This window comes from Salmo salar, chromosome 18 (assembly GCF_965601325.2).
Source record: "Salmo salar chromosome 18, fSalSal1, whole genome shotgun sequence".
NCBI classification, from domain to species: domain Eukaryota; kingdom Metazoa; phylum Chordata; class Actinopteri; order Salmoniformes; family Salmonidae; genus Salmo; species Salmo salar.
Genome location: NC_138308.1, coordinates 101821161 through 101840989, shown reverse-complemented (window position 1 = coordinate 101840989; position 19829 = coordinate 101821161). Strand labels below are relative to the sequence as shown.

The window sequence follows — 19829 nt, the reverse complement described above, 5'->3', positions numbered from 1 at the left end:
GCTCTCTTGAATTTGTCCGCCATCTCTGGGGAGAGTTTAGATACAAATTCTTCCTGCTCCTCAGTCCGCGTAAGCCTTCTCACATTGAATTGTCTTCTTTCTGAGTCACTCCTCCTGAAGTCTCCCTTCAGGCATAGAAAGAAATGGTGGTCTTTTTTACAGTTTCTGTTCCTGCACAGGTATGTCTCTTTGCATTCATCATCTTCTCCATGACAGACCAAGCACCTCTTGCAGGCCCCCAGCTTTTCTACAGCAGCCAACTTTGCCACCGGCTTCAGTTCCTTGAAACGCTTGCAAAATAATATATTTTCTCTGTGCTTTTCATCACCACACACAACACAGCCTCCTTTCGTTGTGGACCGCGTGGACGCATATTTCCTCTCCATGCAAGCATTTCTCTTTTCTGGCCTTTCACTCAATCCCAGCTGCTCCAGTTTTTCAAGAATTTCCTCTTGTGTTTTCAGGAATTTAAGAAGGTTCTCAAAGTGATTATCTGGTGTGACATTATTCCTCGGATTAACCATGAAGACAAGTCACTCTCTCTTGATGTCGTCAGGTAACTTGCTTTCTATGGATCTGATCACTAGAGGGTTGTTGATGGCTCCTGTGTTTCCAAGCTCCGTGAGGTCATCCAGGGCCTTCTCTATAGTTTGGATCAGGTCGATAACTTTTCTAGGCTGATTTGCCCTTAAAGCAGGAATTTTCTCCAGATCCTCCATTATCTCCAAGGCAATTGTAGACTTGTTTCCATATCTGTTTTCCAGCACCCTGAACATGTCTTCAGCAGTGTTGTAGGAAGACAAACGGAGGCCTCTGCATATCCTCTCATCTATACTGTCAATGAGTTGGATCCTCTTTACTTCGACAGAGCCTGTTGGTTCCCATCTGCTTTTGCAGACTCTCCCAGTCTCTTCTCCATCGATGGAAGTTCCTTTTATACCCACTGAACTTGGGAAGACAGATTGGCTTTATCCTGTCGGTTGTGGAGCTGCCATGGGCACCTGCGGCATCTCCCTCTGTCTCTCTCGTCTTCTGCAATTCTTTGTGCTGTGAGAAATCCTGCTTCAAGGCCGAATGCCTTCAGATCCTTCACTCTCCCTCCGAGCCTTTCCTTTTCTGCCACCGGAATCCACATCTCCCACTCTGCTAGGCTTGCGATTGCATTTTGGACTTGTGTTTTCACACTATCCCACCGTAGCTCAAAGCCATCTCTGTTTACAGCGGTAACAGGTATCTGAGCAACTCCATCACAGGCTGTCTCGGCTTCATGGATTACAGACTTCACCTAATTTTCGCCATATCTACTTCCTTTAGGCTCCAAGCTGTCATGTGTCTATAACTGAGGAGTGGCTTCTGTTTCTACCATAAAGGCAAATTAATTGAAACTTTTAAATGAGAAATAGTGTAGGTAATATGAAGTGGAAAAAGTAACCTGCTGAAAATGAGTCTGTAACCGGCTGATTAGCCTGTAACTAATGGAAACCGTGTGTGTGTGTGTGTGTGTGTGGTGTGTGGTGTGTGGTGTGTGTGTGTGTGTGTGTGTGTGTGTGTGTGTGTGTACACACAGCCTACAACAACTCCCTACAGGTCCAGAACAACGATGAGTGCCCCCCTGATAATTACTTCATCCAGGAGGACAGTGGAGAGGTGAGTGACCTCTGACCTCAGCATATGGGTTAGGGTAACCCTACCCCAACCACCCAAATATAACTGTATAGAATAATAACATGTTGTTCAACCCTAGGTGAGGAACAACCCTAAGCGTTCGTGTCAGTTTAACCGTTCCACTCTAGAGGAGTGTTCTGGGATCACGGACCGGACCTACGGTTACCAGAAGGGACAGCCCTGTGTTCTGATCAAACTCAACCGGGTAAACACACACACACACACACACACACACCAGACAGACAGACAGACAGACAGACAGACAGACAGACAGACAGACAGACAGACAGACAGACAGACAGACAGACAGACAGACAGACAGACAGACAGACAGACAGACAGACAGACAGACAGACAGACAGACAGACAGACAGACAGACAGACAGACCACACAGAGACAGACAGACCACACAGAGACACACACACCACACAGAGACACACACACCACACAGAGACACACACACCACACAGAGACACACACACCACACAGAGACACACACACCACACACCACACAGAGACACACACACCACACACCACACAGAGACACACACACCACACACCACACAGAGACACACACACCACACACCACACAGAGACACACCACACACAGAGACACACCACACAGAGACACACACACCACACACAGAGACACACACACCACACACAGAGACACACACACCACACACAGAGACACACACACCACACACACCACACACACCACACACCACACACACCACACACACCACACACACACACACACACACACCACACAGAGACACACACACCACACAGAGACACACACACCACACAGAGACACACACACCACACAGAGACACACACACCACACAGAGACACACACACCACACAGAGACACACACACCACACACAGAGACACACACAGAGACACACACAGAGACACACACACCACACACAGAGACACACACAGAGATACACACCACACACCACACACAGAGACACACACAGAGACACACACAGAGACACACACCACACACCACACACCACACACAGAGACACACACAGAGACACACACCACACACCACACACAGAGACACACACAGAGACACACACAGAGACACACACAGAGACACACACACCACACAGAGACACACACACCACACACCACACAGAGACACACACAGAGACACACACACCACACAGAGACACACACACCACACAGAGACACACACAGAGACACACACACCACACACCACACAGAGACACACACAGAGACACACACAGAGACACATACACCACACACCACACAGAGACACACCACACACAGAGACACACACAGAGACACACACACCACACAGAGACACACACAGAGACACACACAGAGACACACACCACACACCACACACAGAGACACACACCACACACAGAGACACACACAGAGACACACACAGAGACACACACAGAGACACACACCACACACCACACACAGAGACACACACAGAGACACACACCACACACCACACACAGAGACACACACAGAGACACACACCACACACCACACACAGAGACACACACAGAGACACACACCACACACAGAGACACACACAGAGACACACACCACACACCACACACAGAGACACACACAGAACCACACACCACACACAGAGACACACACAGAGACACACACAGAACCACACCCCACCACACACACCACACAGAGACACACACCACACACACCACACACCACACACACCACACACACCACACACCACACACCACACACACCACACACACCACACACACACACACACACCTGCTAACCCCCCTGGTGAACCTTGACCTCTGTCCTCAGGTGATCGGGATGCTTCCAGGGAAGGACGGACAATCTCCTTATGTCACCTGTGGAGCCAAGGTCAGGCTGCATATGTCACCCTACTGTCACTGCTATGTCACCGTTATGTATTGTCGGAACTCTGCATGTCTCTTCATCATGTGTTTCACTCATCTTTACCTTTTTATGTCATCATTCCGTCTCTCTCTCCATCTCTCTCTCCGTCTCGCTCTCTTTCTGTGTGTTTTTGGCTTTCATCCCTCCATTATCAGAGATATAAAGTGGGGCAAGATGAATGGGTAAGACTGACCTGTAGAATGATAGATAGATAGATAGATAGATAGATAGATAGATAGATAGATAGATAGATAGATAGATAGATAGATAGATAGATAGATAGATAGATAGATAGATAGATAGATAGATAGATAGATAGATAGATAGATAGATAGATAGATAGATAGATAGATAGATAGATAGATAGATAGATAGATAGATGATAGATAGATAGATAGATAGATAGATAGATAGATAGATAGATAGATAGATAGATAGATAGATAGATAGATAGATAGATAGATAGATAGATAGATAGATAGATAGATAGATAGATAGATAGATAGATAGATAGATAGATAGATAGATAGATAGATAGATAGATAGATAGATAGATAGATAGATAGCCTTTAGAAAGTATTTACAGGCCTTAGCAAATTTATTAAAAGTAAAAAACAGAAATACCTTATTTACATAAGTATTCAGACCCTTTGCTATGATTTGGAAAGGCACACACCTGTCTCTATAAGGTCCCACAGTTGACAGTGCATCTCAGAGCAAAAACCAAGCCATGAGGTCGAAGGAATTGTCCGTAGAGCTCCGAGACAGGATTATGTCGAGGCACAATAAGGCACGAACATCATACTTCAAATAATGTGGCAAAGGAATTCATGTTTTGTCCTGAGAAACACTCTATCTAAGGGTTCTGTTTGGACCACTCTATCCTGAAAACTAAGGGTTCTGTTTGGACCACTCTATCCTGAAAACTAAGGGTTCTGTTTGGACCACTCTATCCTGAAAACTAAGGGTTCTGTTTGGACCACTCTATCCTGAAAACTAAGGGTTCTGTTTGGACCACTCTATCCTGTAAACAAAGGGTTCTGTTTGGACCACTCTATCCTGTAAACAAAGGGTTCTGTTTGGACCACTCTATCCTGAAAACTAAGGGTTCTGTTTGGACCACTCTATCCTGAAAACTAAGGGTTCTGTTTGGACCACTCTATCCTGAAAACTAAGGGTTCTGTTTGGACCACTCTATCTAAGGGTTCTGTTTGGACCACTCTATCCTGAAAACTAAGGGTTCTGTTTGGGGCAAATCCAATACAACACATTACTGAGAACCACTCTCCATATTTTCAAGCATAGTGGTGGCTGTATCATGTTATGACAGGGGAGTTTTTTCAGGATAAACAAAATAAACGGACAAGCAAAGCACAAGCAAAATCTTAAAGGAAAACCTAGTCCAGTATGCTTTCCACCAGACACTGAGATGAATTTACTGAATCTGCTTGAAAATGTATGGTAAAATCGATAAACATGGTTGTCTAGCAATGATCAACAACCAATTTGACAGAGCTTGAAGAATTCTGAAAAGAATAATGGGCAAATATTGTACAATCCAGGTGTGCAAAGCTCTTAGAGACTAACCCAGAAAGACTTATAGCTGTAATCGCTGCCAAAGGTAATTTTACAAAATATTCACTCAGCGGTGTGAATACTTACAGTACCTGTCAACAGTTTGGACCTACTTCATTCAAAGATTTTTATTTTTCTAAATTGTAGAATAATAGTGAAGACATTAAACAAATTGAAATATATTTTATATTTAAGATTCTTCAAAGTAGCCACCCTTTACCTTGATGATAGCTTTGCACACACTTGGCATTCTCTCAACCAGCTTCACCTGGAATGCTTTTCCAACAGTCTTGAAGGAGTTCCCACATATTCTCAGGACTTGTTGGCTGCTTTTCCTTCACTCTGCGGTCCAACTCTTTCCAAACCATCTCATTTGGGTTGAGGTCGGGTGATTGTAGAGGCCAGGTCATCTGATGCAGCACTCCATCGCTCTCCTTCTTGGTCAAATAGCCCTTACCCAGCCTGGAGGTGTGTTGGGTCATTGTGCTGTTGAAAAACAAATGATAGTCCCACTAAGCGCAAACCAGATGGGATGGCGTATCGCTGCAGAATGCTGTGGGAGCCATGCTGGTTAAGTGTGGCTTGAATTCTAAATAAATCACAGACAGTGTCACCAGCAAAGCACCTCCACACCATCACACCTCCTCCTCCATGCTTCACGGTGGGAACCACACATGCAGAGATCATCTGTTCACCAACTCTGCGTTTCACAAAGACACGGCGGTTGGAACCAAAGATCTCAAATTTGGACTCATCAGACCAAAGGACAGATTTCCACCGGTCTAATGTCCATTGTTTGTGTTTCTTGGTCCAAGCAAGTCTCTTCTTCTTATTGGTGTCCTTTAGTAGTGGTTTCCTGGCAGCAATTCGACCATGAAGGCCTGATTCACACAGTCTCCTCTGAACAGTTGATGTTGAGATGTGTCTGTTACTTGAACTCTGTGAAGCATTTATTTGGGCTGCAATTTCTGAGGCTGGTAACTCTAATGAACTTATCCTCTGCAGCAGAGGTAACTCTGGGTCTTCCTTTCCTGTGGCGGTCCTCATGACAGCCAGTTTCATCATAGCGTTAGATGGTTTTTGCGAATGCACTTGAAGAAAGTTCTTGAAATCTTCCGCATTGACTGACCTTCATGTCTTAAAGTAATGATGGACTGTTGTTTCTCTTTGCTTATTTGAGCTGTTCTTGCCATAATATGGACTTGGTCTTTTACCAAATATCAATCAATCAAATGTATTTATAAAGCCCTTCTTACATCAGCCGATGTCAAAAAGTGATTTACAGAAACCCAGCCTAAAACCCCAAATAGCAAGCAATGCAGGTGTAGAAACATGGTGGCTAGGAAAAAGTCCCTAGAAAGGCCAAAACCTAGGAAGAAACCTAGAGAGGAACCAGGCTATGAGGGGTGGCTAGGAAAAACTCCCTAGGAAAAACTCCCTAGAAAGGCCAGAACCTAGGAAGAAACCTAGAGAGGAACCAGGCTATGCGGGGTGGCCAGTCCTCTTCTGGCTGTGCCGGGTGGAGATTATAACAGAACATGGCCAAGATGTTCAAATGTTCATAAATAACCAGCATGGTCAAATAATAATAATCACAGTGGTTGTAGATGATGCAACAAGTCAGCACCTCAGGAGCAAATGTCAGTTGGCTTTTCATAGCCGATCATTGAGAGTTAGAGACAGAAGGTGCGGCAGAGTCGAAAACAGCAGGTCCAGGACAGGTAGCATGTCCGGTGAATAGGTCAGGGTTCCATAGCCGCAGGCAGAACAGCTGAAACTGGAGCAGCAGCACGGCCAGGTGGACTGGGGACAGCAAGGAGTCATCAGGCCAGGTAGTCCTGAGGCATGGTCCTAGGGCTCAGGTCCTCCGAGAGAAGAGAGAAAAGAGAGAAAGGGAGAGAGAGAGAGAGAGAGAGAGAGAGAGAGAGAATTAGAGAGAGCATACTTAAATTCACACAGGACACCGGATAAGACAGGAGAAATACTCCAGATATAACAGACTGATCCTAGCCCCCCGACACATAAAATATTGCAGCATAAATACTGGAGGCTGAGACAGGAGGGATCAGGAGACACTGTGGCCCCATCCGATGAAACCCCCAGACAGGGCCAAACAGGCAGGATATAACCCCACCCACTTTGCCAAAGCACAGCCCCCACACCACTAGAGGGATAACTTCAACCACCAACTTACCATCCTGAGACAAGGCCGAGTATAGCCCACAAAGATCTCCTCCACGGCACAAACCCGAGGGGGTGGCGCCAACCCAGACAGGAAGACCACGTTAGTGACTCAACCCACTCAAGTGACGCACCCCTCCCATGGACGGCATGGAAGAGCACCATTAAGCCAGTGACTCAGCCCCTGTAATAGGGTTAGAGGCAGAGAATCCCAGTGGAAAGAGGGGAACCGGCCAGGCAGAGACAGCAAGGGCAGTTCGTTGCTCCAGTGCCTTTCCGTTCACCTTCACACTCCTGGGCCAGACTACACTCAATCATAGGACCTACTGAAGAGATAAGTCTTCAATAAAGACTTAAAGGTTGAGACCGAGTCTGCGTCTCTCACATGGGTAGGCAGACCATTCCATAAAAATGGAGCTCTATAGGAGAAAGCCCTGCCTCCAGCTGTTTGCTTAGAAATTCTAGGGACAGTAAGGAGGCCCGCGTCTTGTGACTGTAGCGTACGTGTAGGTATGTACGGCAGGACCAAATCGGAAAGATAGGTAGGAGCAAGCCCATGTAATGCTTTATAGGTTAGCAGTAAAGCCTTGAAATCAGCCCTTGCCTTAACAGGAAGCCAGTGTAGGGCTTCACCATGTTTCATCGAAATGTACAGCTGAGTGTTGTCTGCATAGCAGTGAAAGTTAACATTATGTTTTCGAATGACATCCCGAAGAGGTAAAATATATAGTGAAAACAAAATTTACAGTTGATTTGTCAGAGGACAAACCATTCACAGAGACAAACTGATATCTTTCCAAAAGATAAAATCTAAACCAGGCCAGAACTTGTCCATGTAGACCAATTTGGGTTTCCAATCTCTCCAAAAGAATGTGGTGTTCGATGGTATCAAAAGCAGCACTAAGATCTAGGAGCATGAGGACAGATGCAGAGCCTCGGTCTGATGCCATTAAAAGGTAATTTACCACCTTCACAAGTGCAGTCTCAGTGCTATGATGGGGTCTAAAACCAGACTGAAGCGTTTCGTATACATTGTTTGTCTTCAGGAAGGCAGTGAGTTGCTGTGCAACAGCTTTTTCTAAAATGTTTGAGAGGAATGGAAGATTCGATATAGGCCGATAGTTTTTTATAATTTCTGGATCAAGATTTGGCTTTTTCAAGAGAGGCTTTATTACTGCCACTTTTAGTGAGCTTGGTACACATCCGGTGGATAGAGAGCCGTTTATTATGTTCAACATAGGAGGGCCAAGCACAGGAAGCAGCTCTTTCAGTAGTTTAGTTGGAATAGGGTCCAGTATGCAGCTTGAGGGTTTGGAGGCCATGATTATTTTCATCATTGTGTCAAGAGATATAGTACTAAAACACTTCAGTATCTCCCTTGATCCTAGGTCCTGGCAGAGTTGTGTAGACTCAGGACAACTGAGCTTTGGAGAAATACACAGATTTAAAGAGGGGTCCGTAATTTGCTTTCCAATGATCATGATCTTTTCGTCAAAGAAGTTCATGAATTGATCACTGCTGAAGTGAAAGCCGTCCTCCATTTGCGAATGCTGCTTTTTAGTTTGCTTTGCAACAGTATCAAAAATCTTGGATTGTTCTTATTCTCCTCAATTAAATAATAGGATGATCGAGCAGCAGTGAGGGCTCTTCGATACTGCACGTTGCTGTCTTTCCAAGCTAGTCGGAAGACTTCCAGTTTTGTGTAGCGCCATTTCCGTTCCAATTTTCTGGAAGCTTGCTTCAGAGCTCGTGTATTTTCTGTAAACCAGGCAGCTAGTTTCTTATGACAAATATTTTTTGTTTTTAGGGGTGCAACTGCATCAAGGGTATTGCGCAAGGTTAAATTGAGTTCCTCAGTTAGGTGGTTAACTGATTTTTGTCCTCTGACGTCCTTGGGTAGGCAGAGGGAGTCTGGAAGGGCATCAAGGAATCTTTAAGTTGTCAGAGCATTTATATCACGGCTTTTGATCATCCTTGGTTGAGGTCTGAGCAGATTATTTGTTGCGATTGCAAACGTAATGATAAAATAGGGCTTCTTCTGTGTACCACCCCTACTGTAACTCTAATGAACTTATCCTCTGCAGCAGAGGTAACTCTGGGTCTTCCTTTCCTGTGGCGATCCTCATGAGAGCCAGTTTCATCATAGCGCTTGATGCACTTGAAGAAACGTTCAAAGTTCTTGACATTTTCCTTATTAACTGACCTTCATGTCTTAAAGTAATGATGGACTGTTGTTTCTCTTTGCTTATCTGAGCTGTTCTTGCCATAATATGGACTTGGTCTTTAACCAAATAGGGTTATCTTCTGTTATCTTCTGTATACCTCCCCTACCTTGTCACAATACAACTGATTGGCTCAAACGCATTAAGAAGGAAAGAAATTCCACAAATTAACTTTTAACAAGGCACACCTGTCAATTAATAGGCATTCCAGGTGACTACCTCATGAAGCTGGTTGAGAGAATGCCAAGAGTGTGCAAAGCTGTCATCATGGCAAAGGGTGGCTACTGTGAAGAATCTCAAATATAAAATATACTTTGATTTGTTTGACACTTCGTTTGGTTACTATATGATTCCATATGTGTTATTTCATAGTTTTGATGTCTTCACTATTATTCTACAATGTAGAAAATAAAGAAAAACCCTTGAATGAGTCGGTGTGTCTGAACCTTTGACTGGTACTGTATATAAATGAGATATTTCTGTATTTCATTTGTACATTTGTAAAAATGTCTAAAAACATGTTTTCACTTTGTCATTATGGGATATTGTGTGTAGATGGGTGAGAAACAAATCAATGTAATCCATTTCGGAATTAGGCTGGAACACAACAAAACGAGTCAAGGGTATGAATACTTTCTGAAGGCACGATAGATAGATAGATAGATAGATAGATAGATAGATAGATAGATAGATAGATAGATAGATAGATAGATAGATAGATAGATAGATAGATAGATAGATAGATAGATAGATAGATAGATAGATAGATAGATAGATAGATAGATAGATAGATAGATAGATAGATAGATAGATAGATAGATAGATAGATAGATAGATAGATAGATAGATAGATAGATAGATAGATAGATAGATAGATAGATAGATAGATAGATAGATAGATAGATAGATAGATAGATAGATAGCTAGGTAGGTAGATAGATAGATAGGTAGGTAGGTAGGTAGGTAGGTAGGTAGGTAGGTAGGTAGGTAGGTAGGTAGGTAGGTAGGTAGGTAGGTAGGTAGGTAGGTAGGTAGGTAGGTAGGTAGGTAGGTAGGTAGGTAGGTAGGTAGGTAGGTAGGTAGGTAGGTAGGTAGGTAGGTAGGTAGGTAGCCTGCTGATGTGCCCTTAATTGACTTGACCTTAATTGCTCCTGTAAGTCGCTCTGCTAAAATGTAATAGAGAGAGGTCGATCGACAGAATTATCAATAGAAAGCTGACTCTGTGTGTGTCCACAGAACGAGGACAGTGATGAGACTGAACCTTTAACCTCATGACTCTGTGTGTGTCCACAGAACGAGGACAGTGATGAGACTGAACCTTTAACCTTTAACCTCATGACTCTGTGTGTGTGTGTGTGTGTGTCTACAGAAAGAGGACAGTGACGCGATCGGAGAATTGGCCTACTACCCTCCCAACGGAACCTTTAACCTCATGTACTTCCCCTACTACGGCAAGAAGGCCCAGGTACACAGAACACAGAGTCACACAGCCCTTCACCAGTGGTGTCATGCCCCCATTCAGTCAGGATGGACAGCCTTTTCCAGATCTAGAGCTATACTCATCATCATATATATATATATACTGCTCAAAAAAATAAAGGGAACACTTAAACAACACATCCTAGATCTGAATGAAAGAAATAATCTTATTAAATACTTTTTTCTTTACATAGTTGAATGTGCTGACAACAAAATCACACAAAAATATCAATGGAAATCCAATTTATCAACCCATGGAGGTCTGGATTTGGAGTCACACTCAAAATTAAAGTGGAAAACCACACTGCAGGCTGATCCAACTTTGATGTAATGTCCTTAAAACAAGTCAAAATGAGGCTCAGTAGTGTGTGTGGCCTCCACGTGCCTGTATGACCTCCCTACAACGCCTGGGCATGCTCCTGATGAGGTGGCGGATGGTCTCCTGAGGGATCTCCTCCAAGACCTGGACTAAAGCATCCGCCAACTCCTGGACAGTCTGTGGTGCAACGTGGCGTTGGTGGATGGAGCGAGACATGATGTCCCAGATGTGCTCAATTGGATTCAGGTCTGGGGAACGGGCGGGCCAGTCCATAGCATCAATGCCTTCCTCTTGCAGGAACAGCTGACACACTCCAGCCACATGAGGTCTAGCATTGTCTTGCATTAGGAGGAACCCAGGGCCAACCGCACCAGCATATGGTCTCACAAGGGGTCTGAGGATCTCGTCTCGGTACCTAATGGCAGTCAGGCTACCTCTGGCGAGCACATGGAGGGCTGTGCGGCCCCCCAAAGAAATGCCACCCCACACCATGACTGACCCACCGCCAAACCGGTCATGCTGGAGGATGTTGCAGGCAGCAGAACGTTCTCCACGGTGTCTCCAGACTCTGTCATGTCTGTCACATGCTCAGTGTGAACTTGCTTTCATCTGTGAAGAGCACAGGGCGCCAGTGGCGAATTTGCCAATCTTGGTGTTCTCTGACAAATGCCAAACGTCCTGCACGGTGTTGGGCTGTAAGCACAACCCCCACCTGTGGACGTCGGGCCCTCATACCACCCTCATGGAGTCTGTTTCTGACCGTTTGAGCAGACACATGCACATTTGTGGCCTGCTGGAGGTCATTTTGCAGGGCTCTGGCAGTGCTTCTCCTGCTCCTCCTTGCACAAAGGCGGAGGTAGCGGTCCTGCTGCTGGGTTGTTGCCCTCCTACGGCCTCCTCCACGTCTCCTGATGTACTGGCCTGTCTCCTGGTAGCGCCTCCATGCTCTGGGCACTACGCTGACAGACACAGCAAACCTTCTTGCCACAGCTCGCATTGATGTGCCATCCTGGATGAGCTGCACTACCTGAACCACTGTGTGGGTTGTAGACTCCGTCTCATGCTACCACTAGAGTGAAAGCACCGCCAGCATTTAAAAGTGACCAAAACATCAGCCAGGAAGCATAGGAACTGAGAAGTGGTCTGTGGTCACCACCTGCTGAACCACTCCTTTATTGGGGGTGTCTTGCTAATTGCCTATAATTTCCACCTGTTGTCTATTCCATTTGCACAACAGCATGTGAAATGTATTGTCAATCAGTGTTGCTTCCTAAGTGGACAGTTTGATTTCACAGAAGTGTGATTGACTTGGAGTTACATTGTGTTGTTTAAGTGTTCCCTTTATTTTTTTGAGCAGTATATAATATATATATATATATTTAAATATATATATATATTATAAAATCTGAGGGGGCACGTGCCTTTTGACGCAACTGCCCTTTACTGAGCTGAATATCTACTTTAACTCTCTTCTCTCTCTGTGTCTCTCTCTGTGTCTCTCTCTGTGTTTATCTCTCTCTGTGTTTTTCTCTCTGTGTTTATCTCTCTGTGTGTGTTTCTCTGTGTTTATCTCTCTCTGTGTTTCTCTTTCTGTGTTTCTCTCTCTCTGTGTTTCTCTGTGTTTCTCTCTCTCTGTTTCTCTCTCTGTGTTTCTCTGTGTTTCTCTCTCTCTGTGTTTCTCTCTGTGTGTTTCTCTCTGTGTGTTTCTCTCTGTGTGGATGTAGCTGAACTACTCCCAGCCCCTGGTAGCAGTGAAGTTCCTCAACATCTCTCTGAATACAGATGTGAATGTTGAGTGTAAAATCAACTCTAACACACTGAAGACTGGAGGAGAGAGAGACAAGTTCGCTGGACGGGTCTCTTTCAAACTCAGAATCACCTCACCTATAAACTAGACCACTACACACACACACACACACACACACACACACACACACACACACACACACACACACACACACACACACACACACACACACACATACACACACACACACACACACACACACACACACACACACACGTTACTGCCATATGAAGGACCATATCAGACCCTCTGGAAATGGAGACCTGGAGGAGAGCAGGAGGAGAGGGAAGGAGGAGGAGAGGGGAGAGGGGAGGAGGAGGAGAGGGAAGGATGAGAGCAGGAGGAGGAGAGGGAAGAATGAGAGCAGGAGGAGAGGGAAGGATGAGAGCAGGAGGAGAGGGAAGGATGAGAGGAGGAGGAGAGAGCAGGAGGAGAGGAGGAGGAGAGGGAAGGATGAGAGGAGGAGGAGGAGAGGGAAGGAGGAGGAGAGGGGAGAGGGGAGGAGGAGGAGAGGGAAGGATGAGAGCAGGAGGAGGAGAGGGAAGGATGAGAGCAGGAGGAGGAGAAGGAAGGATGAGAGCAGGAGGAGAGGGAAGGATGAGAGCAGGAGGAGAGAGAAGGATGAGAGCAGGAGGAGATGGAAGGATGAGAGCAGGAGGAGAGGGAAGGATGAGAGGAGGAGGAGAGAGCAGGAGGAGAGGAGGAGGAGAGGGAAGGATAAGAGGAGGAGGAGGAGAGGGAAGGATGAGAGCAGGAAGAGAGGGAAGGATGAGAGCAGGAGGAGAGGGAAGGATGAGAGCAGGAGGAGAGGGAAGGATGAGAGCAGGAGGAGAGGGAAGGATGAGAGGAGGAGGAGGAGGAGAGGGAAGGATGAGAGCAGGAGGAGAGGGGGGAGGATGAGAGCAGGAGGAGAGGGAAGGATGAGAGCAGGAAGAGAGGGAAGGATGAGAGCAGGAGGAGAGGGAAGGATGAGAGGAGGAGGAGGAGAGGGAAGGATGAGAGCAGGAGGAGAGGGAAGGATGAGAGGAGGAGGAGAGGAGGAGAGGGAAGGATGAGAGGAGGAGGAGAGGGAAGGATGAGAGGAGGAGGAGGAGAGGGAAGGATGAGAGGAGGAGGAGGAGGAGAGGGAAGGATGAGAGCAGGAGGAGAGGGAAGGATGAGAGGAGGAGGAGGAGGAGAGGGAAGGATGAGAGCAGGAGGAGAGGGAAGGATGAGAGGAGGAGGAGAGGAGGAGAGGGAAGGATGAGAGGAGGAGGAGAGGGAAGGATGAGAGGAGGAGGAGGAGAGGGAAGGAGGAGAGGAGCAGGAGGAGAGGGAAGGATGAGAGGAGGAGGAGATGGAAGGAGGTCCAATGTGTCTCCTTTCGCGTCTCCTTTCGCTCTCTCTGTCTGTATCTCTCTTCCTCTTTCTGTATCTCCTATTCTCTGTGTCTCTATCCCTCTCTCTTTCTGTATATCTCCCTCTCTATCTCTCTCTCTCTCCATCAATCTACTCATCCCCCTCTCTAGTCTGTAATCCTCATCTCAACACCCCTCCCCCTGCCCTTCCCCCTCTCCTCTCTCCTCATTTTCCCCATTTAAGAATTCTGCTTTTCTCCTCGTCCTCTTATTAAGGTTCTTAGTAATTTATCAAACAATTTTTATATTTTGTGTGTTGATGAATTTGGTCTTTAATTTAATTTATACTTTTGAAATGGATGTCTCCTTTACCTGAAATTAAAGCCTTCTACTGCGCGTACACACACACACACACACACACACACACACACACACACACACACACACACACACACACACACACACACACACACACACACACACACACACACACACACACACACACACACACACACACACACACACACACACCACCACCACACCATGAGCCCAAGTCAAGGATATTTTTGTTGTTGTTTTCAATCCATTTAATCTCTTTCTTCAACCATATATATGACATATACCAGGGTGACTGATTGTAAATAGATAGTTTCTTGTAGATGTTTTAGACACAGAGAGGATGTGAGATTTAAAATAAAAGATGGCATGATGATTTGACACCTATGAATTTCCCAACGCTGTAAGATTCCTTTAAAGAGTTCAGTAGTGTCAGGTAAACAGAGGGAAGGGTAAAGGTCAGAGGTTAAGACAGAGAATGGTTAGAGTAGAGATAGAGGCTAACAGACAGACTTTTAGTAATGTTAGTGTGTTTTATCTCCTGTTCAGTTTGTTGTGGTAGAGCTGCTCTGTTAGCCTTAGCGCTAGGTCCTGGTTAGCCAGCTAGCTGTTAGCCATACTGCTAGGTCCTGGTTAGCCAGCTAGCTGTTAGCCATACTGCTAGGTCCTGGTTAGCCAGCTAGCTGTTAGCCATACTGCTAGGTCCTGGATAGCTAGCTAGCTGTTAGCCATACTGCTAGGTCCTGGTTAGCCAGCTAGCTGTTAGCCATACTGCTAGGTCCTGGTTAGCTAGCTAGCTGTTAGCCATACTGCTAGGTCCTGGTTAGCTAGCTAGCTGTTAACCATACTGCTAGGTCCTGGTTAGCTAGCTAGATGTTAGCCATACTGCTAGGTCCTGGTTAGCTAGCTAGCTGTTAGCCATACTGCTAGGTCCTGGTTAGCTAGCTAGCTGTTAGCGATAATGCTAGGTCCTGGTTAGCTAGCTGTTAGCCACTAGGTCGTATAGGTCCTGGTTAGCTAACTGTTAGCCACTAGGTCGTATAGGTCCTGGATAGCTAGCTGTTAGCCCCTAGGTCGCTAGGTCCTGGATAGCTAGCTGTTAGCCCCTAGGTCGCTAGGTCCTGGATAGCTAGCTGTTAGCCCCTAGGTCGCTAGGTCCTGGATAGCTAGCTGTTAGCCATGTCGCTAGGTCGCTAGGTCAGTTTGAATACCTGTAGTGCGTTTGAATACTTTAAGGGAAGTGGACGATATATTGAGATGATACTGGGGTAATATTGGGGCAATACTAGGGCGATATTGGGTTAATACTGGGGTAATATTGGGGCAATACTAGGGCGATATTGGGTTAATACTGGGGTAATATTGTGGCGATACTGGGGCGATATTGGGGTGATACTGGGGCGATATTGGGGTAATGCTGGGGTGATATTGGGGTGATACTGGGGCGATATTGGGTAATATTGGGGTTATACTGGGGTGATACTTGGGTAATATTGGGGTAATACTGGGTGATACTGGGGCGATATTTGGGTAATATTGGGGTGATATTGGGGTGATACTGGGTTAATACTGGGTTAATACTGGGGTGATATTGGGGTGATACTGGGGCGATATTGGGGCGATATTGGGTTAATACTGGGGTAATATTGGGTTAATACTTGGGTGATATTGGGGTGATACTGGGGCGATATTGGGGTAATGCTGGGGTGATACTGGGGCGATATTGGGGTAATGCTGGGGTGATACTGGGTCGATATTGGGGTGATACTTGGCTAATATTGGGGTGATACTGGGTCGAAATTGGGGTGATACTGGGGTAATATTGGGGTGATACTGGGGTAATACTGGGTCGATATTGGGGTGATACTGGGTCGATATTGGGGTGATACTGGGGTGATATTGGGTTAATACTGGGGCGATATTGGGGTGATACTGGGGCGATATTGGGGTGATACTGGGTCGATATTGGGGTGATACTGGGTCGATATTGGGGCGATATTGGGGTGATACTGGGTCGATATTGGGGTGATACTGGGGCGATATTGGGGTGATATTGGGGTGATACTGGGGTGATACTGGGGTAATATTGGGGCGATATTGGGGTGATACTGGGGTAATATTGGGGTGATACTGGGGTAATATTGGGGTGATACTGGGGTAATATTGGGGTGATACTGGGGTAATATTGGGGTGATACTGGGGTGATACTGGGGTGATACTGGGGTGATATTGGGGTGATATTGGGGTAATATTGGGGTGATACTGGGGTAATATTGGGGTGATACTGGGGTAATATTGGGGTGATACTGGGGTGATACTGGGGTGATATATCAAGGGGATTTCTGCTTTTAATGTCTTTCTTTTCTATTTTGTTTCTCCACTCGTTTATTTGTGCTGTGTGTGTTTGTTTGTTAGTTTGTCATCAGCTTAGTGGCGGGTTTAGAACGCAACATTGTGTACAGTTACCACGGCAACCACAGCATCAGGCCGGAGTCTCGCCCTAACGTCACCTCGCACTGTTGTGAGCCTTTCGTCTTACTGTTTCGTCATGCCCCTTTAATCTCTAAACCAATCCTTTCCCTTTAAACGGTGATGCCACTTCCTGGTCTGGGCTGTCTGACCAATCAGAGCCCAGCCTGTCTCCATCCCTCCATCGTAGTAAGAATTAGTTTCCTTTCTTAACGTTCAGCAGATACAAACTAGATGTGGTTTAATAAGGACATCATCTGTATTACTGCCTCAGATATTCCATGTGGAACCTTCTGAAGAATATTGCTGTAAAAACAAGAAATAAAAAGATTTTGTGTTTAAACGTTTGTCTCGAGTGCTTTGAGAGAAAGGAGAGAAGGATGAGAGAAAGAGAGAGTGTGGCTCATTTTTATTAAGGTGTAAATGTCTCTTCTCACATTACCCAGGATGCACCTCACTACACCAGAAGTAAAACCTAGCTAGATATATGATTTAGCAGGGTTAGACGAAGACAGATATGACACATTTATACCAGACCCAGATAGAGGGATACATTTAGAGAAGATAATACACACAGGACCAAGGAGGTCAAGGTTAGGCTGGAGCCTCGGTATCGTGTCTAAATGTGGGTATAAAGCACACAGCAGGTTATATAAACACTGCAGCTGACAGCAGAGAAGAGACCTTATATAAGAACATATGAATAATACTGATGCTGTACAGAGAGAGAGATGGATGGAGGAGGGAGGGAGGGAGGGAGGGAGGCCAGGGTTAGGACATATGAAGAGAGGAGGGAGGGAGGGAGGGAGGGAGGGAGGGAGGGAGGGAGGGAGGGAGGGAGGGAGGGAGGGAGGGAGGGAGGGAGGGAGGGAGGCCAGGGTTAGGACATATGAAGAGAGGAGGGAAGGAGGGAGGGAGGCCAGGGTTAGAGTTAGGACATATGAAGGGAGGAGGGAGGGAGGGAGGGAGGCCAGGGTTAGGACATATGAAGGGAGGAGGGAGGGAGGGAGGCCAGGGTTAGGACATATGAAGAGAGGAGGGAAGGAGGGAGGGAGGCCAGGGTTAGGACATATGAAGGGAGGAGGGAGGGAGGGAGGGAGGGAGGCCAGGGTTAGAGTTAGGACATATGAAGGGAGGAGGGAGGGAGGGAGGCCAGGGTTAGGACATATGAAGAGAGGAGGGAAGGAGGCCAGGGTTAGGACATATGAAGAGAGGAGGGAAGGAGGGAGGGAGGCCAGGGTTAGGGTTAGGACATATGAAGGGAGGGAGGGAGGGAGGGAGGCCAGGGTTAGGACATATGAAGAGAGGAGGGAGGGAGGGAGGGAGGGAGGGAGGGAGGGAGGGAGGGAGGGAGGGAGGGAGGGAGGGAGGGAGGCCAGGGTTAGGACATATGAAGAGAGGAGGGAGGGAGGGAGGCCAGGGTTAGGACATATGAAGAGAGGAGGGAGGGAGGCCAGGGTTAGGACATATGAAGAGAGGAGGGAGGGAGGGAGGCCAGGGTTAGGACATATGAAGAGAGGAGGGAGGGAGGGAGGGAGGGAGGGAGGGAGGGAGGGAGGGAGGGAGGGAGGGAGGGAGGCCAGGGTTAGGACATATGAAGGGAGGAGGGAGGGAGGGAGGCCAGGGTTAGGACATATGAAGAGAGGAGGGAGGGAGGGAGGGAGGGAGGGAGGGAGGGAGGGAGGGAGGGAGGGAGGGAGGGAGGGAGGGAGGGAGGCCAGGGTTAGAGTTAGGACATATGAAGAGAGGAGGGAGGGAGGCCAGGGTTAGGACATATGAAGAGAGGAGGGAAGGAGGGAGGGAGGGAGGGAGGGAGGGAGGGAGGGAGGGAGGGAGGGAGGGAGGGAGGGAGGGAGGGAGGGAGGGAGGGAGGGAGGGAGGGAGGGAGGGAGGCCAGGGTTAGGACATATGAAGAGAGGAGGGAGGGAGGCCAGGGTTAGGACATATGAAGAGAGGAGGGAAGGAGGGAGGGAGGGAGGGAGGAGGGAGGGAGGGAGGGAGGGAGGGAGGGAGGGAGGGAGGGAGGGAGGCCAGGGTTAGGACATATGAAGAGAGGAGGGAAGGAGGGAGGGAGGCCAGGGTTAGAGTTAGGACATATGAAGAGAGGAGGGAGGGAGGAGGCCAGGGTTAGGACATATGAAGAGAGGAGGGAAGGAGGGAGGGAGGCCAGGGTTAGGACATATGAAGAGAGGAGGGAGGGAGGGAGGCCAGGGTTAGGACATATGAAGAGAGGAGGGAAGGAGGGAGGGAGGCCAGGGTTAGGACATATGAAGAGAGGAGGGAGGGAGGGAGGCCAGGGTTAGGACATATGAAGAGAGGAGGGAGGGAGGGAGGGAGGGAGGGAGGGAGGGAGGGAGGCCAGGGTTAGGACATATGAAGAGAGGAGGGAGGGAGGAGGCCAGACACAAAGAGAGTATGAAAGAACAGACTAGAGATGAGGGTAAAAGGAGCGAAAGAGAGAGGAGAGAAATAGATGGAGGGGTGTAACTGTAATCCCGGAGCTATAATCCCATT

The 19829-nt window shown here is 47.0% G+C and overlaps 1 protein-coding gene across 2 annotated transcripts in view; it reads left to right on the top strand.

Moving 5' to 3' along the window:
- Nucleotides 1–17658, top strand: part of atp1b2a (ATPase Na+/K+ transporting subunit beta 2a) — a 135404-nt gene extending 117746 nt beyond the window's left edge. Inside the window, exons 4-9 of one of the 2 annotated variants that reach the window (XM_082965438.1) lie at nt 1568–1647; nt 1745–1870; nt 3495–3554; nt 3746–3772; nt 10938–11033; nt 13091–17658. In XM_082965438.1, the coding sequence (XP_082821564.1) occupies nt 1568–1647; nt 1745–1870; nt 3495–3554; nt 3746–3772; nt 10938–11033; nt 13091–13261 (560 nt within the window). In that variant the 3' untranslated portion in view covers nt 13262–17658. The remainder of the gene's footprint in view (nt 1–1567; nt 1648–1744; nt 1871–3494; nt 3555–3745; nt 3773–10937; nt 11034–13090) is intronic. The other variant, XM_082965439.1, reaches the window with a different exon arrangement.
- Nucleotides 17659–19829: the final 2171 nt, after the last annotated feature.